Source organism: Pseudophryne corroboree, chromosome 5, assembly GCF_028390025.1.
Source record: "Pseudophryne corroboree isolate aPseCor3 chromosome 5, aPseCor3.hap2, whole genome shotgun sequence".
Classification (NCBI taxonomy): domain Eukaryota; kingdom Metazoa; phylum Chordata; class Amphibia; order Anura; family Myobatrachidae; genus Pseudophryne; species Pseudophryne corroboree.
In genome coordinates, this window is record NC_086448.1 from 265649790 (window position 1) to 265675739 (window position 25950).

Genomic DNA, 25950 nt, shown 5'->3' on the forward strand with positions numbered 1-25950 from the left:
ATAAATACAGATAAATATCAAAAATATGGAAAAAGCAGGACATTTGCTATCAGGTATATTTTATGAAACAGAAACCTTTTCACACGAGTGCACACAAGTCAGTACTTTTCCATCAAATTCCAGTAAGTAGGCCAATGGTAAAATTTATGGGTCATTTTTCCAGAGCAATAAACTGAGCTACCTTGTTATACATTAGAGGAATACAGAGCACAGAGAAGTAGTGCTGGATGTAACAGAAGCAGCGTGTGTCTTGGTTCATACTACTGCCAATAAGCTTTTGGAACCCCATAGAGCTGTAAGCAAAAATGAGTAAGATTTCCCACTGTAATTAATGAGATTGTGCGCATCCTCGTATTTAATCGAGTCTGCCTCTTAACGTCCTCTCTCTACTACTAGACTTTAAGATAAGCCATCTAACAAATATGCTTATAAGTGCTTAATAAAGTCTTAACTTTCTTTAAAGGGGGGTACACACGGAGATATCCGTACTTAAATTCTAAACAATCTGAGTAGATTGCTAAGAACTTAAACACGGATCTCTCAGTGGGTATGCCCCACAGCAATAGCAATGCGCGGCCCCGCGCGGCGCTATCCCTCACTCTAGATTTGGCATGCATGCAAGCCAAATCCACTGACTGCTCATTTCACCGCTGGGTGAAATGAGCACCCCCCCCTCCCCCACATCACGCTGCGCTGAGCGTGGGAGAGATGTGTCCTGAGCGGTCACGGATAGATCGCTCAGCACACATCTCTCCCCGTGTGTGCGGGGTATAGAAGGAAGGGGACAGGGGGGGGTTATGGGGAGTGTACACGACACACCTAAACATTCACAAATAAAATAGTAGCTACAGTTGCTAAGGTCTAGATTTATAAAATGGTTTTAAAAAACTGCATTAAAGAAATGAATCTCTCTCACCAAGCAGGAGCACATTCTTCCCAGTTGGCAGCTTAGAGCGGGACCGTGTGGAGACTTCACTCAGTATGGAGGACCTGGACAGATTCAACAAAACAGGCAAATGAAATAAGGAATAATTCCATACAATTTACCATATAAACATCCAATTTTCCAATTTTGAAGTGGGCATGCATAAAATAAGAATTTACTTACCGATAGTTCTATTTCTCGTAGTCCGTAGTGGATGCTGGGGACTCCGTAAGGACCATGGGGAATAGCGGCTCCGCAGGAGACTGGGCACATCTAAAGAAAGCTTTAGGACTAGCTGGTGTGCACTGGCTCCTCCCCCTATGACCCTCCTCCAAGCCTCAGTTAGGATACTGTGCCCGGACGAGCGTACACAATAAGGAAGGATTTTGAATCCCGGGTAAGACTCATACCAGCCACACCAATCACACCGTACAACTTGTGATCTGAACCCAGTTAACAGCATGATAACAGAGGAGCCTCTAGAAAAGATGGCTCACTACAGCAATAACCCGATTTTTTTTTTTTTTGGTAACAATAACTATGTACCAGTATTGCAGACAATCCGCACTTGGGATGGGCACCCAGCATCCACTACGGACTACGAGAAATAGAATTATCGGTAAGTAAATTCTTATTTTCTCTAACGTCCTAAGTGGATGCTGGGGACTCCGTAAGGACCATGGGGATTATACCAAAGCTCCCAAACGGGCGGGAGAGTGCGGATGACTCTGCAGCACCAAATGAGAGAACTCCAGGTCCTCCTCAGCCAGGGTATCAATTTTGTAGAATTTTACAAACGTATTTGCTCCTGACCAAGTAGCTGCTCGGCAAAGTTGTAAAGCCGAGACCCCTCGGGCAGCCGCCAAAGATGAGCCCACCTTCCTTGTGGAGTGGGCATTTACAGATTTTTGGCTGTGGCAGGCCTGCCACAGAATGTGCAAGCTGAATTGTACTACAAATCCAACGAGCAATAGTCTGCTTAGAAGCAGGAGCACCCAGCTTGTTGGGTGCATACAGGATAAACAGCGAGTCAGATTTCCGGACTCCAGCCGTCCTGGAAACATATATTTTCAGGGCCCTGACAACGTCTAGCAACTTGGAGTCCTCCAAGTCCCTAGTAGCCGCAGGCACCACAATAGGTTGGTTCAGGTGAAACGCTGAAACCACCTTAGGGAGAAACTGAGGACGAGTCCTCAATTCCGCCCTGTCCGAATGGAAAATCAGATAAGGGCTTTTACAGGATAAAGCCGCCAATTCTGACACGCGCCTGACCCAGGCCAGGGCCAACAGCATGACCACTTTCCATGTGAGATATTTTAACTCCACAGATTTAAGTGGTTCAAACCAATGTGACTTTTGGAACCCAAAAACTACATTGAGATCCCAAAGTGCCACTGGAGGCACAAAAGGAGGCTGTATATGCAGTACCCCTTTTACAAACGTCTGAACTTCAGGGACTGAAGCTAGTTCTTTTTGGAAGAAAATTGACAGGGCCGAAATTTGAACCTTAATGGACCCCAATTTCAGGCCCATAGACACTCCTGTTTGCAGGAAATGTAGGAATCGACCCAGTTGAATTTCCTCCGTCGGGCCTTACTGGCCTCGCACCACGCAACATATTTTCGCCAAATGCGGTGATAATGTTTTGCGGTTACATCCTTCCTGGCTTTGATCAGGATAGGGATGACTTCATCCGGAATGCCTTTTTTCCTTCAGGATCCGGCGTTCAACCGCCATGCCGTCAAACGCAGCCGCGGTAAGTCTTGGAACAGACAGGGTCCTTGCTGGAGCAGGTCCCTTCTTAGAGGTAGAGGCCACGGATCCTCCGTGAGCATCTCTTGAAGTTCCGGTTACCAAGTCCTTCTTGGCCAATCCGGAGCCACGAATATAGTGCTTACTCCTCTCCATCTTATCAATCTCAGTACCTTGGGTATGAGAGGCAGAGGAGTGAACACATACACTGACTGGTACACCCACGGTGTTACCAGAGCGTCTACAGCTATTGCCTGAGGGTCCCTTGACCTGGCGCAATACCTGTCGAGTTTTTCCCAACGGTTTATAATCATGTGGAAGACTTCTGGGTGAAGTCCCCACTCTCCCGGGTGGAGGTCGTGCTGAGGAAGTCTGCTTCCCAGTTGTCCACTCCCGGAATGAATACTGCTGACAGTGCTATCACATGATTTTCCGCCCAGCGAAGAATCCTTGCAGCTTCTGCCATTGCCCTCCTGCTTCTTGTGCCACCCTGTCTGTTTACGTGGGTGACTGCCGTGATGTTGTCCGACTGGATCAACACCGGCTGACCTTGAAGCAGAGGTCTTGCTAAGCTTAGAGCATTGTAAATGGCCCTTAGCTTCAGGATATTTATGTGAAGTGATGTCTCCAGGCTTGACCATAAGCCCTGGATATTTCTTCCCTGTGTGACTGCTCCCCAGCCTCGCAGGCTGGCATTCGTGGTCACCAGGACCCAGTCCTGAATGCCGAATCTGCGGCCCTCTAGAAGATGAGCACTCTGCAACCACCACAGGAGGGACACCCTTGTCCTTGGTGACAGGGTTATCCGCTGATGCATCTGAAGATGCGACCCGGACCATTTGTCCAGCAGGTCCCACTGGAAAGTTCTTGCGTGGAATCTGCCGAATGGGATTGCTTCGTAGGAAGCCACCATTTTACCCAGAACCCTTGTGCATTGATGCACTGAGACTTGGCTCGGTTTTAGGAGGTTCCCGACTAGCTCGGATAACTCCCTGGCTTTCTTCTCCGGGAGAAACACCTTTTCTGGACTGTGTCCAGGATCATCCCTAGGAACAGAAGACAAGTCGTCGGAACCAGCTGCGATTTTGGAATATTGAGAATCCAATCGTGCTGCCGCAACACTACCTGAGATAGTGCTACACCGACCTCCAACTGTTCCCTGGATCTTACCCTTAACAGGGAATCGTCCAAGTAAGGGATAACTAAAATTCCCTTCCTTCGAAGGAATATCATCATTTCGGCCATTACCTTGGTAAAGACCCGGGGTGCCGTGGACCATCCATACGGCAGCGTCTGAACTGATAGTGACAGTTCTGTACCATAAACCTGAGGTACCCTTGGTGAGAAGGGTAAATTTTGACATGAAGGTAAGCATCCTTGATGTCCCGAGACATCATGTAGTCCCCTTCTTCCAGGTTCGCAATCACTGCTCTGAGTGACTCAATCTTGAATTTGAACCTCTGTATGTAAGTGTTCAAAGATTTTAGATTTAGAATCGGTCTCACCGAGCCGTCCGGCTTCGGTACCACAACAGTGTGGAATAATACCCCGTTCCCTGTTGCAGGAGGGGTACCTTGATTATCACCTGCTGGGAATACAGCTTGTGAATGGCTTCCAAAACTGTCTCCCTGTCAGAAGGAGACATCGGTAAAGCCGACTTTAGGAAACGGCAAGGGGGAGACGTCTCGAATTCTAATTTGTACCCCTGAGATATTACCTGAAGGATCCAGGGGTCTACTTGCGAGTGAGCCCACTGCGCGCTGAAATTCATTGAGACGGGCCCCCCACCGTGCCTGATTCTGCTTGTAAAGCCCCAGCGTCATACTGAGGGCTTGGCAGAGGCGGGAGAGGGTTTCTGTTCCTGGGAACTGGCTGATTTCTGCAGCCTTTTTCCTCTCCCTCTGTCACGGGGCAGAAATGAGGAACCTTTTGCCCGCTTGTCCACGAAAAGACTGCGCCTGATAATACGGCGTCTTCTCATGTTGAGAGGCGACCTGGGGTACAAACGTGGATTTCCCAGCTGTTGCCGTGGCCACCAGGTCTGAAAGACCGACCCCAAATAACTCCTCCCCTTACTAAGGCAATACTTCCAAATGCCGTTTGGAATACGCATCACCTGACCACTGACGTGTCCATAACTCTCTACTGGTAGAAATGGACAACGCACTTAGACTTGATGCCAGTCGGCAAATATTCCGCTGTGCATCACGCATATATAGAAATGCATCTTTTAAATGCTCTATAGGCAAAAATATACTGTCCCTATCTAGGGTATCAATATTTTCAGTCAGGGAATCCGACCACGCCAACCCAGCACTGCACATCCAGGCTGAGGCGATTGCTGGTCGCAGTATAACACCAGTATGTGTGTAAATACATTTTAGGATACCCTCCTGCTTTCTATCAGCAGGATCCTTAAGGGCGGCCATCTCAGGAGAGGGTAGAGCCCTTACAAGCGTGTGAGCGCTTTATCCACCCTAGGGGGTGTTTCCCAACGCACCCTAACCTCTGGCGGGAAAGGATATAATGCCAATAACATTTTAGAAATTATCAGTTGTTATCGGGGGAAACCCACGCATCATCACACACCTCATTTAATTTCTCAGATTCAGGAAAACTACAGGTAGTTTTTCCTCACCGAACATAATACCCCTTTTTGGTGGTACTCGTATTATCAGAAATGTGTAAAACATTTTTCATTGCCTCAATCATGTAACGTGTGGCCCTACTGGAAGTCACATTTGTCTCTTCACCGTCGACACTGGAGTCAGTATCCGTGTCGGCGTCTATATCTGCCATCTGAGGTAACGGGCGCTTTAGAGCCCCTGACGGCCTATGAGACGTCTGGACAGGCACAAGCTGAGTAGCCGGCTGTCTCATGTCAACCACTGTCTTTTATACAGAGCTGACACTGTCACGTAATTCCTTCCAACAGTTCATCCACTCAGGTGTCGACCCCCTAGGGGGTGACATCACTATTACAGGCAATCTGCTCCGTCTCCACATCATTTTTCTCCTCATACATGTCGACACAAACGTACCGACATACAGCACACACACAGGGAATGCTCTGATAGAGGACAGGACCCCACTAGCCCTTTGGGGAGACAGAGGGAAAGTTTGCCAGCACACACCAGAGCGCTATATAAGGTTATCCCTGTGTATATATATAAGTGTTTTTCCCCTTATAGCTGCTGTATCTTTAATACTGCGCGTAATTAGTGCCCCCCCTCTCTTTTTTAACCCTTTCTGTAGTGTAGTGACTGCAGGGGAGAGCCAGGGGAGCTTCCCTCCAACGGAGCTGTGAGGGAAAATGGCGCCAGTGTGCTGAGGAGATAGGCTCCGCCCCTTTTTTGCGGACTTTTCTCCTGCTTTTTTATGGATTCTGGCAGGGGTTAAAATTCATCCATATAGCCCTGGGGGCTATATGTGATGTATTTTCGCCAGCCAAGGTGTTTTTATTGCTGCTCAGGGCGCCCCCCCCTAGCGCCCTGCACCCTCAGTGACCGAAGTGTGAAGTGTGCTGAGGAGCAATGGCGCACAGCTGCAGTGCTGTGCGCTACCTTGTTGAAGACAGGACGTCTTCTGGCTCTGTAAGGGGGCTGGCGGCGCGGCTCTGGGACCCATCCATGGCTGGGCCTGTGATCGTCCCTCTGGAACTAATGTCCAGTAGCCTAAGAAGCCCAATCCACTCTGCACGCAGGTGAGTTCGCTTCTTCTCCCCTTAGTCCCTCGATGCAGTGAGCCTGTTGCCAGCAGGTCTCACTGAAAATAAAAAACCTAAACTAAAACTTTCACTAAGAAGCTCAGGAGAGCCCCTAGTGTGCACCCTTCTCGTTCGGGCACAAAGATCTAACTGAGGCTTGGAGGAGGGTCATGGGGGGAGGAGCCAGTGCACACCAGATAGTCCTAAAGCTTTCTTTAGATGTGCCCAGTCTCCTGCGGAGCCGCTATTCCCCATGGTCCTTACGGAGTCCCCAGCATCCACTTAGGACGTTAGAGAAAACAATTTGTAACCTATCAGAATGCGTACATTTGACTGTACTCCCAAAGATAAATCAGCTGATATTGTAGGAGGCAGTGACCCGTCCACTTGCCAGTATAAATGACGACAAGCCTGTGTTGGCAAATGTTTTTTATTCCATAAATCATCACATATAATCCCGCATTATATATTCATTACATGATTAAACTGTTATGTTACTATTACAAACCTATGAACCAAGGTCCTTCCTTCCAGAGAACAATGTATTCATATAAGAACGTCATTAATTGTTGAAGGGGAGACTGGTACTAATGTAATTGCAGTGGTCAGGTATGATTTAAATTATATACTATTTTATATGTTTATAAGGGTTCAGTACGATTTACAGACTGTCGGGATGCCGGCCGTCAATATACAGACAACGGCATCCCGGCCGTCAGTATGCCGGCAGCAGGGCAAGTGCAAAGCGTCCCATTACGGGCTCACTGCGCTCGCCTCAGGTTCTGTTCCCACTCTATGGGTGTCATGGACAGCCACAAGTGGGAATAGCCCATGTGAGCCGGGATTCTGGTTGTTGGTATTGTCAGCAGTCGGGATTCCAGCGTCGGGATTCTGACCGCCGTGATCCCAATTGCCGGCAAAATAATGGCATCCCATTTATAAAATTTGTAAGGTTATAGCAATGGTTGTCAACTGCAGTCCTCAAATACCCCCACCAGGTAATGTTTTCAGGATTTTTATCTGCGGAAACAGGATAATTACTGACCCAGCAAGATACAGATGTGTCCTCATACATCTTGCCTCAATACAACATGCAGTGGGAGATGCCTTGTGTGAGTGAGCCGACAAGTCCCGTGCAGCTCCATTAGCATCAGGCGTCCTTTTTTGCCAAAATGCGTCTTATTCGCACAAGCAGACGCTGCTGATTAAAATGATATGCGGTATGCCTTTATACTTTGTGTGTTTGCATGCGAAATTGTATGTAACATAAGAAATGCGTAGCATTTTGTATGCTGATACAGCCATGGCCGCACACAGAATACAGGGATGCAGCATACCATTTTAATCAGCATAAGCTGCTTGTGCGACCTACTCACATCATTTTGCGAATAAGACAACGCATTTTAATGGAAATAGACGCAATAAAAGGCGCTCTGCGTTACAGATTCACACCTACCAGAAAAGCTGTTTAACATACTAGGAGGCTAGATGTAGATTCTCACCTGTGCATGATAACCACAATCCACAAAACATGACCTTTTGGGTGTACTTAAGGATTTGGAGTTAATAACCAGTAGCTTAAAATAGTTTTTTACTGCCATCTAGTGACTAAACTTATAACTCTTTTCCACTAGCTTTTAAAACACGGGTAAATGCGCGAGGGCACGCATTTACCCGTGTTTTTTGCTAGTGGAAAAAGGTCAACCCGGATCAAGTGATCCGGGAACCCTACCCGGGTATCTTGACGGTTTGAACACGTGTTCAACCCGGCAAGCTGTGTAGTGTGAACGGGAGCCATGTCGAGGCGACACGGCTCCCATTCACAGTGTATGGGAGGGCGGCGCTGGGAGATCATGTGATCTCCCAGCACCGCCCCTGCCGCGTCACTAGCAGCGTCACAAACCCGGCAATATGCCAGGTTGGTGAGCGCTGTGGGAAAGGGGGCTGTAGCTACAGATTTATTATACATACTATGGGTGAGATTGTTCTTGCTGACCAGCGTGAATGCAGCAGGCACCCATATTACTGCTCACAACCTCCTGAGGTGGTGAACAGAAATCTATGAAAAGTAGTACCCCTTTTACACCGCCAGCTTTGAAAATGGGTTACTGCACATGAGCGCGCATAACCCATGTTACTGTGCAGTGTAAAAGGTCCAAGTTGGAATAACCCCAACTCCAACTCGGGGAGCAAGCAGGGTTAAAACACGTGTTCAACTCAGCTCGCTGTGCTGTGTAAACTGGAAGCTGGGTCGATGTGACCCATTTCCCATTCATTCTGTGTGGACAAGTGGCGCTTGGAGATCATGATCTCTAAGCAAACCCCACCCCCACCACGTCCCCGCTGACGTCACCAACCCAGCAATATGACGGGTTGGAAAAAGCGGCGGAGAGGGTCCTCAGGTGGGTCGCAGCCGGGAAGTACCCATGTCGGGCCCCTGGGCGCGACCCGCCTAAGGCGGTACTAAAGGGATATAGGTGTTTTTGGGTGCCCTTACAAGTACTTTACATGGGTTTAGCAGCTAAATGTGATGTTTTTAGGCATAACAAGTGCAATAATGGGCACCCAAAAACAATTTAATAGCTTCCCTGGGTGCTCATTACCTAGATGCATGCAAAAATCAACTGAATCACCTCCTGGTTATGACGTGGAAATGAGGTGGGACATGCAAAAAAAATAAAAAAAAATCTAAGGTTTTTATATCTAGCATTCAGAGGGATCGGATTCTGCATGCATCTCTCTTTATTCTCTGCCGGCCTGGTAAATAAATGGTTAATTCAATGTTCAGTCTCCTTGTATCACAGAGGTTCTTGCCTTTTGTCTTGATAAATTAAACACAGTGCCAAGGTGCCATGCGATGACCAGTGGAAACCACCAAGACACAGAGTGTGTACACAAAAGGGTAAGGAGCCAAACCAACTGTGGGGTCTACTTACCAAGCCTTTAGTGTATATTCAATTTGTGCCGGTTTTTCCGACAGTTGGAAAGACTGCACTTTGACAGTTTTAGGTCAAATTTGCATTCGACCTATTCAATAAAAGTGCCCTTTTTTCGACTGTCGGGAAAAAAACGGCACTTGTCGGAAAACACGTGGATCGGCTAGTTACTATGTGGTGAACTATATAGTGCATCCAGAAAGTATTCACAGCGCTTCACATTTTATGTTACAGCCTTATTCCAAAATGGAATAAAATAATTTTTTCACTCAAAATTCTACACACACACACACACACACACACACACACACACAATACCCCATAATGACGTGAAAAAAAAGGTTTTTTTAGATTTTTTATTGCAAATTTATAAAAAAAAAAAAAACTAAGAAAATGACATGTACATAAGTATTCACAGCCTTTGTCATGAAGCACAAAATTGAGCTCAGGTGTCCTGTTTCCAATGATCATCCTTAAGCTGTTCCCACAGCTAAATTTGAGTCCACTTGTGGTAAATTCAGTTGATTGGACATGATTTGGAAAGGCACACACCTGTCTATATCCACACACTTGACAGTGCATGTCTGAGCACAAACCAAGCATGTAGTAAAAGGAATTGTCTGTAGACCTCCGAGACAGGATTGTCTTGAGGCATAAATCTAAGGAAGGGTACAAAAAAAAAAAATCTGCTGCTTTGAAGGTCCCAATGAGCACAGTGGCCTCCATTATCCGTAAATGGAAGAAGTTCGGAACCACCAGGACTCTTCCTAGAGCTGGCCAGCCATCTAAACTGAGCGATCGGGGGAGCAGGGCCCTAGTCAGGGAGGTGACCAAGAACCCGATGGTCACTCTGTCAGAGCTACAGCATTCCTCTGTAGTGAGAGAACCTTCCAGAAGGACAATCATCTCTGCAGCAATCCACCAATCAGGCCTGTATAGTAGAGTGGCCAGACGGAAGCCACTCTTTAGTAAAAAAACACATGGCAGCCCGCCTGGAGTTTGCCAAAATGCACCCAAAGGACTCTCAGACTATGAGAAACAAAATTCTCTGGTCTGATGAGGCAAAGATTGAATTCTTTGGCATGAATGCCAGGCGTCATGTTTGGAGGAAACCAGGCACCGCTCCTCACCAGGCCAATACCATCCCTACAGGAAGCATGGTGGTGGCAGCATTATGCTTTGGGGATGTTTTACAGCAGCAAGAACAGGCAGACTAGTCAGGATAGAGGGAAAGATGAATGCAGCAATGTACAGAGACATCCTGAATGAAAACCTGCTCCAGAGTGCTTTTGACCTCAGACTGGGGCGACGGTTCATCTTTCAGCAGGACAACGACCCTAAGCACACAGCCAAGATATCAAAACAGTGGCTTCAGGACAACTCTGTGAATGTGGGCCAGCCAGAGCCCAGACTTGAATCTGTTTGAACATCTCTGGGGAGATCTAAAAATGGCTGTGCACAGACGCTTCCCATCCAACCTTGTGGAGCTTGAAAGGTGCTGCAAAGAGGAATGGGCGAAACTGCCCAAAGATAGGTGTGCCAAGCTTGTGGCATCATATTCAAAAAGACTTGAGGCTGTAATTGCTGCCATAGGTGCATCAACAAAGTATTGAGCAAAGGCTGTGAATACTTATGTACATGCGATTTCTTAGTTTTTTTATTTTTAATAAATTTGCAAAAATCTCCAAAACACTTTTTTCATGTTGTCATTATGGGGTATTGTGTGTAGAATTTTGAGGGAAAAAATAAATTTATTCCATTTTGGAATAAGGCTGTAATACAGGGGTGGGGAACCTCCGGCCCGCGGGCCGTATAATGCCCGCGAAGCCGTTTGCTCCGGGCCCACCCGCTTCTCTGTGAGACACGCCGCCGGCAGCGTGTCTCAGCTGTCAGGACAGGGACTCAGGAGGAAAGTGCGGCGGATGTCGGCGGCGGCGTGTAGGACTAGAAACCAGCCGCCGGTTCGTGAACCAATCAGAGCTCGCGGACCGGCAACCAATCAGGAGCCGCGGCTGCCGGTCCGCGAGCTCTGATTGGCTCTCGAACCGGCGGCTGGTTTCAAGTCCTACACGCCGCCGCCCAACATAGCCGCGCTCTCCTCCGCGCCCCGCCGAAAGAAGCAGCGGTAAGCAGCACGGCGCGGGGGGGGGGGATGTATACCTGGAACTGTGAGGGGCAATTGTATACCTGGCACTGTGGGGGGCATCTGTATACCTGGCACTGTGGGGGGCATCTGTATACCTGGCACTGTGGGGGGCATCTGTATACCTGGCACTGTGGGGGGCATCTGTATACCTGGCACTGTGGGGGGCATTTGTATACCTGGCACTGTGAGGGGCATTTGTATACCTGGCACTGGGGGGGCATTTGTGGATCTGGCACTGCACTATTGGGGGCATATGTGTATCACGTCCCATTTTAATTGGCCACACCCATTTTTTGGGTGCGCGCACACACAGTGCCTCTAAGGGGCAGACCTACTGGGGGGCAGGGTAATTTTTTAAGTTGAGAATTTTTGTATGGCCCCCGAAGGATTTTATAAATATCCAAATGGCCCTCGGTAGAAAAAAAGGTTCCCCACCCCTGCTGTAATATAACAAAATGTGGAAAAAGTGAAGCGATGTGAATATTTTCCGGATGCACTGTATATCCAAATGACTGATCAAAGCCTTGGTGACAGGTTCTTGCTCGTGGCTTGCCTCTCTCACTGTCAGCCTCTATTGTCAAGTACAGGATTACATTTCAGGAGATAAACAGGAAGAGAGCTGCATACAGGCACATTTTGGGCATGTCAGCATTACTGAGCAGTAGTGAATGTTATGGCATTCTAAATAACCTTGCTGCGGATTCTGAACTAATTGCCTGTCCATTATGAACCTAGAATGATAAAAGGTAAGCATACATAGAAAAAGACAGACTCTTTGGGGGGAATTCAAGTGTTTTTGACAGCAGCTGTCAGTGCCAGGTGCCCAACGGAGCAATCAAATTATTCTCCATTCGGGTGCCACAAAGTGGCGGGCTGAAATGTGCAAAAAGTCGACTGTTTGGGCAGCTAAACAGCACATTTTAGCTAGAACTTTAGCCATCTTATTCGGCTAAACCCGATACTGTAGGGCACGACTAAAAAAAAATTTTTTTTTTTACTATATCGCATCCTGATCTCCCATCACTTTAGACGGGAAATTGGGTTTGAAGAAACAATTGAACACTTGGGGGGATATTCAATTGTTTGAAAAGTCGGTTCGGTGTCTGTTTGTCCCTATCTAAGAGACAGGAAAAAACAGACACCCAACCGACTTTTCAAACATTTGAATTCCCCCCATAGTAAAAGAACATTTTTAATTCTAAGTCACTTAAAAATAGGAATTTAATACCTACCGGTAATTCCTTTTCTCGTTGTCCATAATGGATACTGGGGAATAGTATATTACCATGGGGTATAGCTCGATTTCACTGGAGCCTGGCACTTTAAGAAATGAATAGTGTGTGCTGGCTCCTCCCCTCTATGCCCCTCCTAGCAGACTCAGCCTAGGAAACTGTTCCCGAGGAGACAGACATACTTTGAGAGAAGGACATAACACATAAAGCGGTGAGGTAATGAACCAACACACAAACAATATGATAGCAGAGCTAACCAGAACAGAGGAAAGCAACACTAACTATAAAAGGATAGCAACATTAATCAAACATGGAACAGGGAAAGCAACAGCAAACCCAACCATAACACTTACAACCAGGTAAGCAGGAAAACGAAGCACTGAGGCGGGCGCCCAGTATCCACTATGGATTATGAGAAAAGGAATTACCGGTAAGTATTAAATTCCTATTTTCTCTAACATCCTAGTGGATACTGGGGAATAGTATAATACCATGGGGACATCCCAAAGCTCCCAGAAAAGGTGGGAGAGTGCTGAGACTCTGCAAAACCGCCTGACCAAACTGGAGGTTATCCTTGACCAAGGTGTCAAACCTGCATAACTTAACGAACGTGTTCACACCAGACCAAGTAGCTGCACGGCACAACTGTAAGGCCGAGACGCCCCGGGCAGCCGCACAGGAAGAGTCCACCAACCTTGTGGAGTGGGCTTGAACCGAACTCGGCAGAGGCGCCGAAGTATAGGCTTGTTGGATAGTCAATTTGAGCCAACGAGTAATGGACTGCTTGGAGGCAGGATGACCAATTTTCGTAGCATCATAAAGGACAAAAAGCGAGTCAGACGTCCTGTGACAAGCAGTCTGTTTGATGAAAATCCTCAAAGCCCTCACAACGTCCAGGGACTTTGGAGCAACAGAATTGTTGGATAACGCAGCAACCACAATAGGTTGATTTACATGAAAGGCAGACACCACTTTCGGCAAAAATTGTGGGCGAGTTCTGAGCTCCGCCCTATCCTTATGGAACACCAAGTAAGGGCTCTTACAGGACAAGGCCCCCAGTTCCGACACTCGCCGAGCCGAAGCCAAGGCCAATAACATAACAGTCTTCCACGTTAGGTATTTTAAGTCAACCCTATGTAAGGGTTCAAACCAATCTGATTGGAAAAAGGTCAATACCACATTGAGCAGTGGGAGGAACAAAGGGTGGTTGAATGTGCAACACCCCCTTTAGAAAGGTCTGTACTTCAGGAAGTACCGCCAGTTGTTTATGGAAAAAGATAGAGAGCGCCAAAATCTGGACCTTGATGGAGCCTAACCTTAGGCCCTTATCCACTCCTACTTGCAGGAACAGAAGAAACCGGCCCAAACAAATCTCCACATGAGAACATTTTCGACCCTCACACCAAGAAACATATTTCTTCCAAACCCGGTGGTTATGTGTGGAGGTAACCACTTTACGGGCCTGAACCATAGTGGAAACCACCTTGGAGGGAAGACCCTTCTTGGTCAAGATCTTCCTCTCAACTTCCAGGCCGTCAAACGTAGCCGCTGTAAGTCTGGATAGACGAACGGTCCTTGTTGAAGAAGGTCCTTGTGAGAAGCGGCAGAGGCCAGGGATCCTCCAATGACAGGGTCAGGAGGTCCGCATACCAGAATTATCACCAGAATTGTAGAATTATCCTACTCAGCGCCTGAGACAGAATTCCTCCCAAAATTTTATGTCTTGGTTCCACTTATATGGGAATGTGGTGACATTCCAGGGAGGGAATCCAGTCTCAAGCAGCTATTATTTGCGCCAGGGTAGCAGGAAGTCTCTGATTCTGTTGTATATTGTCCGCATACCAGGCCTGTCGAGGCCAATCCGGAGCCATGAGAATTGCCTGAACTCTTTCCTTTTTGAGTCTTTTGAGAACTCTTGGGATAAGAGGAATTGGAGGAAACAGGTACACGAACTGGCAAGTCCAAGGTGTCGTCAGAGCGTCTACCGCCATCGCCTGTGGGTCCCTCATTGTGGAGCAGTAACGACTGAGCGAGAAGCCATCAGGTCTATCTGTGGACAACCCCACCAGTGAACAAGTTGTTGAAACACCCGAGAGTAGAGGCCCCATTCCCCTGAATGGGGTTTGTGCCTGCTTAGGAAGTACGCTTCCCAGTTGTCCACTCCTAGAATGTAAACGGCTGAGATGGCCCTTGCGTTGGCTTCCGCCCAGAGGAGTATAAGTGACATTTCTTGCATTGTGGCCCTGCTAATTGTTCCTCCTTGTCAGTTGATGTACGCTACTGCCGTGGCGTTGTCCGACTGCATCTGGATGGCTCGATTCCGAAGGTCATTGTAAATTGCCCTGAGTTCCAGGAGGATGATCGGAAGAGCAGATTCCTGGATCAACCATGTCCCCTGGAACTGCGCTCCCTGAGTCATCTGGCTGGCATCTGTTGTCAACAACGTTCATGACTGTGTTGAAACTCCGACCCTCCACCAGATGGGGGACCTGTAGCCACCAAAGCAGGGATATCTGAGCTGTCGGTGACCGGGTTATCTGCGGACGCATGTGCAAGCGAGATTCCGACCATTTGTCCAACAAATCCAATTGAAACGGGTCGCAAATGGAACCTGCCATACTGTATAGCCTTGCAGGAGGATACCATTTTGCCCAGCAAGCGAATACACAGATGAATTGAGGCCACGCAAGGTTTCAGCACCAACCGGACCATAGACTGAATAGTAAAAGCCTTGTCCATGGGAAGATAAGCCCTCTGAGACACTGTATCCAGGATCATCCCCAGGAACTGAATTCTCTGAGACGGTTCCAAGCGAGATTTCTGAAAATTGAGCATCCAACCGTGATCCGTAAGCAAACGGATACTGTGTCTATACTGTGCAGCAGCTGTTCCCTGGACACCGCTTTCATCAGTTGATCGTCCAGGTACGAAATTATTTTGACAACCCTCATGCGCAGCTGTAGCTTAATTTACACCATGACCTTTGTGATTACCCTTGGGGCTGTGGAGGGACCAAAGGGTAAGGCCTGAAACTGGAAATGCTGGTCCAGAATTGCGAACCGGAGGAACGCTTGGTGAGGAGGCCAAATTGGGATATGCAGGTATGCATCCTTTATATCCAGGGACACCAAAAAAATTCCCCCTCATCCAGATTCACTATCACTGCTCTTAGAGATTCCATCTTGAATTTGAACACCCGAAGATACGGGTTCAGGAATTTTAGGTTCAAAATCGGTCGTACAGAGCCGTCCGGCTTTGGAACCACAAAGAGACTTGAGTAAAACCCCTTTGTGTGTAACTGAGGAGGTACTGGAATAGTAACTCCTGTAGAAAGCAGCTTTTGCACTGCCTGCTGTAAGGAAACCCTTGCTTCCTGTGAAGCTGGTTAGCCTGACCTGAAGAATCTGTGAGGAGGGAGTTTCTGAAATTCCAGCCGGTATCCTTGGGATATGAGTTCCCTCACCCAAGGATCCCGGCAGGACTTCGCCCATATGTGGGTGAAGTGTTGAAGGCGAGCACCTACCTGAGAGTTGCCTTGCTGCTGGGTCCAACCGTCACGCGGAGGGCTTCGTGGAAGAGGATCTTGAGGCCTGGTCCGCAGGTCCAGCAGCTGCTGGTTTTCGGGACTTACCATGAGCTCCTCCAGCAGCATTGGAGGCACCTCTGGCCTTGCCTCTGAATCTGGCCACCAGAAAGGACTGCAGGGAGGGTCCAGGATAGAGCCGCCTGGCAGGTGGCGGGGCAGACAGGTAGATTTACCTGCAGTTGCCTGAGATATTCTCTTGTTCAGCTCTTCCCCAAACAAGGCATCACCTGTAAAAGGAAGGTTCTCAACTCCTTTTTTAGAATCAGCATCTGCCGACCATGGCTCTAGAAATCCAGCCATGGGGGTCATTCCGAGTTGTTCGCTCGGTAAATTTCTTCGCATCGCAGTGTTTTTCCGCTTAGTGCGCATGCGCAATGTTCGCACTGCGACAAGAAAATTTGCTATGCAGTTAGGAATTTTACTCACGGCTTTTTCATCGTTCTGGTGAGCGTAATGTGATTGACAGGAAGAGGGTGTTTCTGGGCGGAAACTGGCCGTTTTATGGGTGTGTGTGAAAAAAACGCTACCGTTTCTGGGAAAAACGCGGGAGTGGCTGGAGAAACGGAGGAGTGTCTGGGCGAACGCTGGGTGTGTTTGTGACGTCAAACCAGGAACGACAAGCACTGAACTGATCGCAGATGCCGAGTAAGTCTGGAGCTACTCAGAAACTGCTAAGAGAGGTCTAATCGCAATATTGCGAATACGTCGTTTGCAAATTTAAGAAGCTAAGATTCACTCCCAGTAGGCGGCGACTTAGCGTGAGCAAATCTGCTAAAAGCAGCTTGCGAGCGAACAACTCGGAATGAGGGCCCATATACAATGGTAGGGCGTTGGGCTACACCTGTTGCCGAGTATATTGATTTAAGAGTGGTTTCAATTTTGCGATCAGCTGGGTCTTTAAGAGAAACAGCCCCAGGTACAGGTAAAACAATTTAACGTGACAGCCTGCACACAGCAGTATCCACTGTCGGTGGGGTTTCCCAGACTTTCCTATCCTCTGTAGGGACAGGGAAATAATTTAACACCCGTTTAGGGGTAATAAACTTTTTGTCAGGGTTTATCCTTGCTGCCTTAGCCAGGGAATCTAATTCTTTAGAAACTGGGAAGGTTGTGGTTTCACATTAAAAAACAATTCCTCTGTCTGTTCTTCCTCCTTATCGGGAATATTGGGCACCTCTCTAATGGCATAAATGAGGGCCTGAACTCCTGGGGACAGGGAAATATCCTCGTCCACCTCAGCTTCTCCTTCATCAAACTCTGGTAGTTCAGAATCAGACTAATAATTGAGGGAGAGTGCATTGTGAGAGACCAACTGAAGAGCCTGTCTGTAGTCTGCAGCAGCAACCATAAACGTGTGCAACCATAAACGTGTCCCTAGTTTTTTTTCAGGGTTTGTCTTTCTTGTTTAGCCGTTGCGAACCCTGAATACTGGAAATCATAGTTTTAAATGATTCCATTCACTCAGGTTCCTGCATATTACCAGCCTGTGAAGGAACTGAGCATTGGGTACACATGAGAGACCCCTGTGAGGAAGGTGTAAACCTAGCCTTGCATAAAGTACACACAAACTTATTTGTAGACATGCTGAGCAGAAAAAACATACAGTTGGTATAACGAAGTGTAGTATTAGTGAGCTATGCACACTTATCCCAGACTACCCTGAATGAAGTGACACAGAGAAGAATGGAACCAGCAAACTACACCACAGAACGAGCCGTGCCCGGGTTCACTATGGTATGCCAGCGGTCGGGCTCCCGGCGACCAGCATACCGGCGCCAGGAGCCCGATTGCCGGCTTACAGACAGTGTGGCGAGCGCAAATGAGCCCCTTGCGGGCTCGCTGCACTCGCCACACTACGGGCACGGTGGCGCGCGCCACGCTATTTTATTCTCCCTCCAGAGAGTCGTGGACCCCCACGAGGGAGAATAAGTGTCGGTATGCCGGCTGTCGGGATCCCGGCGCCAGTATACTGTGCGCCGGGATCCCGTCAGTCGGCATACTGAAGACCACCCGCTGTGCCCCGCTGGGTGTCTTCCATGTGTAATTTTTCCCACAGCGGTATAACTTTACTATAACCACCTGGTACCAGTTACAATGGTGATTCAGTGGGTCCTATGGAGGAGCAGTCTGCGCATGCAGCCTGTATCAGCAGCAGCAGGAAATGGCGCCGTTTAGCCTCTGGTCCCGCTCTCCAGGACGCCCCACCCCATAATGGCGCGCGGTCCCTGTATTTTCTTTATACTGGCTTACTCCATTTAAAAAGTAAAACGAGAGCCCGCAACCCCTCTTACCATGTTGACAGTCTGGATTCACAGTGGGCACCGCGGCCCGTAGCCGGGTGATCACCATCCCTTCATGCCGCCAATTTGCACCAGGGACCCACTAACCGGGTACCCGGTGTAACTCACTGCACAGCGTCTGTCTTCGGCATCTGTTAAGGGGTGGCGGCATGCTGCCTGCGTGGGCTCACACTCTGGGAGTGTGAGAATCACCTCAGGAGCTCAGTGTCCACACTGCCAGATATATCTGCAGTTCAATCGATCTGCAGATATATCTGCAGATGGTGGTTGTTCATACACACAGAAAGATGCACCAATATATCTTAAAGATATATCTGCTGTTAAATCTATTTGCAGCTATATACGCAGATGGGGATTGTTCATACACACTGAAAGATTCACTAATATATCTGAAAATATATTGGTCATCTGCTGTGTTGCACAGCAGATGCAATATATCTGTGAAAGACTTCTTTCACAGACATATTGCTTGTACACATCTGCAGATCAGCAAAAGATATATTGGACAACCAACTGATTGGTTAATATATCTGCCAATGTGTACCCAGCATTAGTAAGTTGGTTCGGTCCCCCCGTTAAGTCCCACAACGCAGGCAGACTGGTTGCCAACAAGTGCTGCATGAAAATAACAAACTAACAGAAATTACTGAAGAAAACTGTCTGGAGAGCAACAGAACACACCCGTCTCCTTGGGCACATTTTTTAAACTGAGTCTACTAGGAGGAGCATAGAGGGGAGGAGCCAGCACCCACTATTGATTTCTTAAAGTGCCAGGCTCCAGTGGACCCGATCTATACCCCATGGTAATATACTAATCCCCAGTATCCACTAGGAAGTTAGAAAAATAATGGGTAATAAACAATTGTAATAGTGGAGGCTGAATATGAGCAAACCACAACAACTGGCAAAATATGCGTCATTCACCACACCGGGCACGTCAGTGCACAGGCGCGACCCTACAGCAAGCTTTCCAGGAGTGTAAAGGTATTGCTACCTAAGCTTACCCAGACAGGTGCTCTCCCGCTACACCCTCTAACAATGCATTAGCTCTCTCCCCTAGTCTGTCCTACAAGGTCTTGCACATCATGACAGGACGACCCAGAACAGAAGCCCCCACTTTCCTTAACCTTCACAGCCTCCCACCTGCCACCCACACTCTCATTCCTCTATTCAATGTGGGTGCACACAGAGAAACAGCAGAAGTGTGATGACGAGCAAAACCACTTGTATGAAAGGCAAAAATGTGTTTTTATTGTTCATTTAAAAAAAAAAAAAAAAAAAAAAAAATCGAGCACAGATTAACCAACTTTAAACAATATATTTTATAATATATTTATTTTCTTGTAGAGACTGGTGCAGTATAATTGCGGAAATCGAAAATCCATTTCCATGCCAAGTAAGAGGAACGCTGTGTCTACACGGTGCGATTTTTCTTACGATTTTGACTATATAGTCAAAAACATAGCAAAATAAAGCACCGTGTGTATAGTCCTTGCGATGCCGATGCGCGGTCCCACAGGATCAGCATCGCAAGGAAAAATATACTGTGCAGGCAGCCCAACATTGACTATATAGGTGGGGCCGGGCTTCGGCCACAAGGAATAGTCAATGTCGGGCTGTAAAGTACATAGCACTGTGTGTACACGCCAATAAGTTCTATTTGACGGGATTTAAAAAGAGATTATACAGAAGTCATTCTTTTGTGGTCATTTTTCCTCATAATACACCAGCTTCTTGGGTCAGTGGTGGATGTTGGAGTCATATCCACATCCAAGTGGGTTGTAGGTCCCCTTATTAGATTGTTTTTTTGGCCTATTTATTTGCAAATAGTCTAAAAAACATTTTCCTGCTCTTCTTCCATCTCGAATGGTAAATTGCTTGGTAAAAAACTGCTGTAAAGGGGTAATAATTGGGAGTACCCGGGGAATCAGTGATTACATTGTTTTTCATATTAAAAATAAAGTTTTAACTTATCAAGGCCTCCACTACTACACAAAATGTGAACAATGAATGCTATTGTAATAATGGACATAGAATTTCCATAGTATAAACATGAACCTGTCAAATAATACGAATATAATGGACAGCATTACTACCACAAAAACATACCTTTTCACTACTCTGTAGTTAAGTATATTAGATAGTACAAACACACACATCGCAGTGTGCCAAATATAGAACCATAACTATCAGCTATGCTTTAACTGCACCAATATATCAGTTTATTCTTCTAGGAAGGCAGTCCCTATTTTGATCACTGCTGACCTTACAATTTTAGGATTATTCACCAACACCACACAAAGGGATTGCAAATTCTGCCAGCAGGAGGCGCCCTGCCATCTTTCTGATCGTGGCGGCTTTGTGTAACATCACACAGTCGCCGCGATCATGCACGTGCTACGCCCCCAGTCTAGAAAATGGAGCGTTGCCCCCCCCCCCCCCCCCATCATTTTTGTAATTTTTGCTGTTGGATCGTTTATTGCGATCCAACCTGAATCAGCCCCAAAATCTTGAAGGCAAACATGAATTGATCCTCCTTCATGCTGTAACATAACTTAGGCTGCAATGTCCTGACTTATATCATAAATTGTGATGTCACATAACTAAATTATACCCCTTTCACATAGAAAAGCAAAAATTACCAGGTCGAGCACTCTTACCCAGTAATTTGCGGAACACAGGTCATTTTTCCTGGGTAAAAATGCTTGACCCAGCAATTTGGTTTTCTGTGAGAAGCAAGGGGTGTGGGGGGTGGGGCTTGTCAGGCTGGTACTGAAAATAAAATAGGAATTTAATACCTATCGGTAATTTCTTTTCTCGTAGTCCGTAGTGGATACTGGGGATCTGTACTTTAGTACCATGGGGTATAGATCGGGTCCACTGGAGCCTGGCACTTTAAAAACCTTCAGTATGTGTGTGCTGGCTCCTTCCCTCTATGCCCCTCCTACCAGACTCAGTCTAAGAAACTGTACCCGAGGAGACGGACATACCAGGAGAGAAGAAAACAGGTACAACAGCGGTGAGGCACAAAGCCAACACACAAACCATAACCGAAAAGAAGGGCGCTAACCAGAACAGAGACACAGCTATCCCAACAACATAAAGGGACCGCAACAGCGGGCCAACCAAATACTTACTCAGGTAAGCAGGAATCAAAGCACTGAGGCGGTCGCCCAGTATCCACTACGGACTACAAGAAAAGGAATTACTGGCAGGTATTAAATTCCTATTATCTCTTACGTCCTAGTGGATACTGGAAATCTGTACTTTAGTACCATGGGGAAGTCCCAAAGCTCCCAAACGGGTGGGAGAGTGCCGAGACCCCTGTAAAACCGCCTGACCAAACTGAAGGTCATCCTTGGCCAAGGTATCAAACCGACAGAATTTCACAAAAGTGTTAGAACCAGACCAAGTAGCAACTCGGCACAACTGTAAGGCCGAGACACCCAGGAGGCACCCACAGACCTCGTCGAGTGGGCCTGAATAGACTTGGGCAAAGGCAGAGCCGACGAAATATAGGCCTGTTGAATGGTCAACCTGAGCCAACGAGCAATTGATTGCTTAGAAGCCGGCCGACCAATCTTGGTGGCATCATAAAGGACAAACAGCGAATCAGATTTCCAATGACGAGCAGTCCTCTTGACATAAATCTTCAGAGCCCTCACTACATCCAAGGACTGTGGCCCAATGGAAGCGTCAGACAATACCGGAACCACAATGGGTTGATTCACATGAAAAGCCGAAACCACTTTTGGCAAAAACTGAGGTTGGGTCCTGAGTTCCGCCCTGTCTTCATGAAAAATAAAATAAGGGCTCTTACAGGATAAAGCCCCCAATTCAGAGACACGTCTGGCAGACGCCAATGATAATAACATCACTGTCTTCCAGGTGAGAAATTTTAACTCCACCCTATGTAAGGGTTCAAACCAGTTAGTTTGAAGAAAGGAGAAACAAATGGATGACCAGGCGCCGATTAGTTACCAGAATACCTGCTGCTCTTCAGAGGGGTATACTCAACCCCATAGAAAGGAATATCAAAAAGAACTAGTATGAAAAGCGCTGATATATGGTATATACTTTTAAATGATTTAATAAAATCAAATATATAAATTAAAAATACAATTTGCATATAGCAACCGGTCAGCAATACAATAGCATACAATTAATGCACAAACACTTAACATTAAAACAATAATCCGCATAAGAGACATCCAGCTATAGCGATCCTAAATTATTGTCCAAAAGTAAGCTGCATATGGAGCCAGTAAAATGAGTTCAGCATGCAATGATTAATCAAAGATGTTCGCTGTTTAGCACTGATAACAGGTTAGTTCTCTGGTGGTATTTCAGTTAGTAACAAGCTTGAAGCATTAGTGGGTTTATAAAGCGTATAAAAGCAGAGAGGAGCAATAAGATAGTTGTATTAACCACTTGTGTTCACTGTCCTCACGGCTACTGGTGCTAATATCCTTTCAATGTGGTCATATCCCGAGGAATATGACAAATTTACTGATGTTGTGATAAACCATAACCCCCGTCCAAGGGCTAGCCTCTGCTGTTGCACTTTCTGCAATATTAATTTGAAAAAAGTTCAGGTACTGCTGGCAATCAAGACTGCTCCCACTGCAAATACCTGTGAACGGTGCAAAGCCGCTGGTTCCAGAGCGCTCCCGTCTCTATTTCATACATGCTAGTAGCGGCACTATCTCCTGTATGTCACGTCTCCGGCTGAAAGCATGTAGCGAAATCTGCTACTGCTCAGAATGAATGGTAACGTGTTTCCCCACCTTAATTAGCATTAGCGGCTTCCTCAGACCAAGTCTTAGTCGTCCAAGGAGATCGTCCAAGTAGGGGACTATGGTGGTCATTCCGAGTTGTTCGCTCGCTAGCTGCTTTTAGCAGCATTGCAAACGCTATGCCGCCGCCCTCTGGGAGTGTATCTTAGCTTAGCAGAATAGCGAACGAAAGATTAGCAGAATTGCTACTAAAAATTATCAAGCAGTTTCTGAGTAGCTCCAGACCTACTCCTAGATTGCGATCACCTCAGTCCGTTTAGTTCCTGGTTTGACGTCATAAACACACCCTGCGTTCAGCCAGCCACTCCCCCATTTCTCCGGCCACTCCTGCGTTTTTCCCTGGCACGCCTGCGTTTTGTAGCACACTCCCGGAAATGCTCAGTTACCTCCTAGAAATGCCCCTTTCCTGTCAATCACTCACCGATCAGCAGTGCGACTGAAAAGCGCCGCACAAACACCAGCAAATCTACTAAGTTTTGTGTTAAATAACTTGCGTACTATGCGCATTTTCCACCTATTCGCTGCGTTGCGAAAAACGGCAACGAGCGAACAACTCGGACTGACCACCTATGTTGACTACCATCATGCGCAATTGCAGCATCATCTCCGCCATGACCTTGGTGAAGACCCTCGGAGCTGTGGACAGGCCAAAGGGCAAGGCCTGAAACTGGAAATGGTCATCCAAGATGGCGAACCTGAGGTAAGCCTGATGAGGGGGCCACATGGTTATGTGTAGGTAAGCATCCTTGACATCTAGGGATACCAGGAATTCCCCCTCTTCCAGACCGCACACCACTGCCCGCAGGGATTCCATCTTGAATTTGAACACCCGCTGATACGGGTTTAGAGACTTCAGGTTTAAGATGGGTCGCAGCGAACCAACTGGTTTTGGAACGACAAAAAGACTACAGTAAAAACCCCTGTTGTGTAACGGAGGAGGTACCGGAACCACCAATCCTGTCCGCAAAAGTTTTTGAATAGCCTCTTGCAAGGTAACTTTTGCTGCGGGCAAAACTGGTAAGCCAGATTTGAAAAACCTGTGAGGAGGAAGTGCTTGAAATTCCAGCCGGTAACCCTGGGAATTGAGGTCCCTCACCCAAGGATTCTGGCAGGACTTCGCCCACATGTGGGCGAAATGTTGGAGGCGAGCACCCACCTGAATGTCACCTTGCTGCTGGGGCCAACAGTCACGCGGAAGGCTTAGCAGCAGGGGATACGGTGGTCTGGTCCAGGGATGCAGCAGTTGCAGGTTTACGGGACTTACCATGAGATCCTCTTGGGAGTGGTGGAGACTCCCCAGCCCCGCCTCTGAACCGTGCCACAGGAAAGGACTGCATGGAGGGTCCTTTGTAAGAATGTCTAGCAGGTGGCGCAGCCGACGGCAGATAGGTAGACTTATTTAATTCGTCCCCAAACAAGGCATCACCTGTAAAGGGAAGATTTTCTACACCCTTTTTGGAAACAGCATCCGCTGACCATTGACATAACCACAGAGCTATGCGTGCCAAAACAGCCACAGCAGTAGTGCGGCCATTTATCTTACACAATTCCTTAATAGCCTCGCTCATAAAATTTGCAGCATCCTGTATGTTTTGCAGCAGAGTAATGACCTCATCCTGGGGCAGAGAGTCTAATCCATTAATAATATTATCGGACCACTTGACTACTGCCCTGGAAATCCACCCACAAACTATTGTGGGGCGCTGTGCTACGCCTGCTGCCGTATATATTGCCTTGAGAGTGGTCTCAATTTTACCAATTTCAAGACAGGTTAGACACAGACGTATCGACTGACAGGGGAAGGAGGGAGAGGTTATCTCATACCTTCCTGTCCTCAGCTGGGAGGGGAAAAATAGATAGAAACCTCTGAGGAATTTTAAATTTCTGGTCAGGGTTTACTTCCTTTGATACAGGAAAAGCGGCTAAGGTCTTGGGTCTAATATTAAAATAAAACTCCTCATCTGGTTCTGCCTCCTGATTTGGTATGTGAAGAACCTCTCTTACAGCATAAATGAGGGCCTCCACACCAGGGGACAGAGAGCTGTCCTCATCCAAATCATCATCATCCACATCAGGCTGATCAGAATCAGACTGGAGCACCTGTGGCAGTGAGCGTTTATGTGAAACCAACAGAGGGGGATGAGAAGCCTTTCTGGTATCTACTGCTTTTGCCATACAATCGATAGGACTGTTTCAACACCTGTCTCTCCTTTATAGCTGCAGCTTACATTCTGAATCAGGCTTTTAAAATTATCTAGCCAGTCAGGTGCCTGTGAACTGTGTCCCTGTGGAGATAAGGAGCACTGTTCACACGAGGAACTCCGCTGAAGAAGGGGTAGCGTTACAAGCAGCACACATAACCATGTCCACAGACATATTTACACAACTGTAATACAGCGCACCTCACTGGAAACACCTCCACACAGACCCTAGAGAGCCCCTGGAGTGACACTGAGGAACGGAGACCAGCACACAAAACACAGCAGCACAGTGTGTGAAATTATGTGTATAATCTTATAAATGTACAACGGCGCCACCGCTGGTGTGCTCTCCCCCTGCTATGACCCCCTG

At 47.3% G+C, this 25950-nt stretch overlaps 1 protein-coding gene across 3 annotated transcripts in view; it reads right to left on the reverse strand.

Annotated features, from left to right (window-relative positions):
• DYNC1LI1 (dynein cytoplasmic 1 light intermediate chain 1) overlaps positions 1–25950 on the reverse strand; it is a 92129-nt gene that overhangs the window by 61502 nt on the left and 4677 nt on the right. For all 3 annotated transcript variants that reach the window (XM_063922295.1, XM_063922296.1, XM_063922297.1), the window contains exon 2: positions 917–990. In XM_063922295.1, the coding sequence (XP_063778365.1) occupies positions 917–990 (74 nt within the window). The remainder of the gene's footprint in view (positions 1–916; positions 991–25950) is intronic.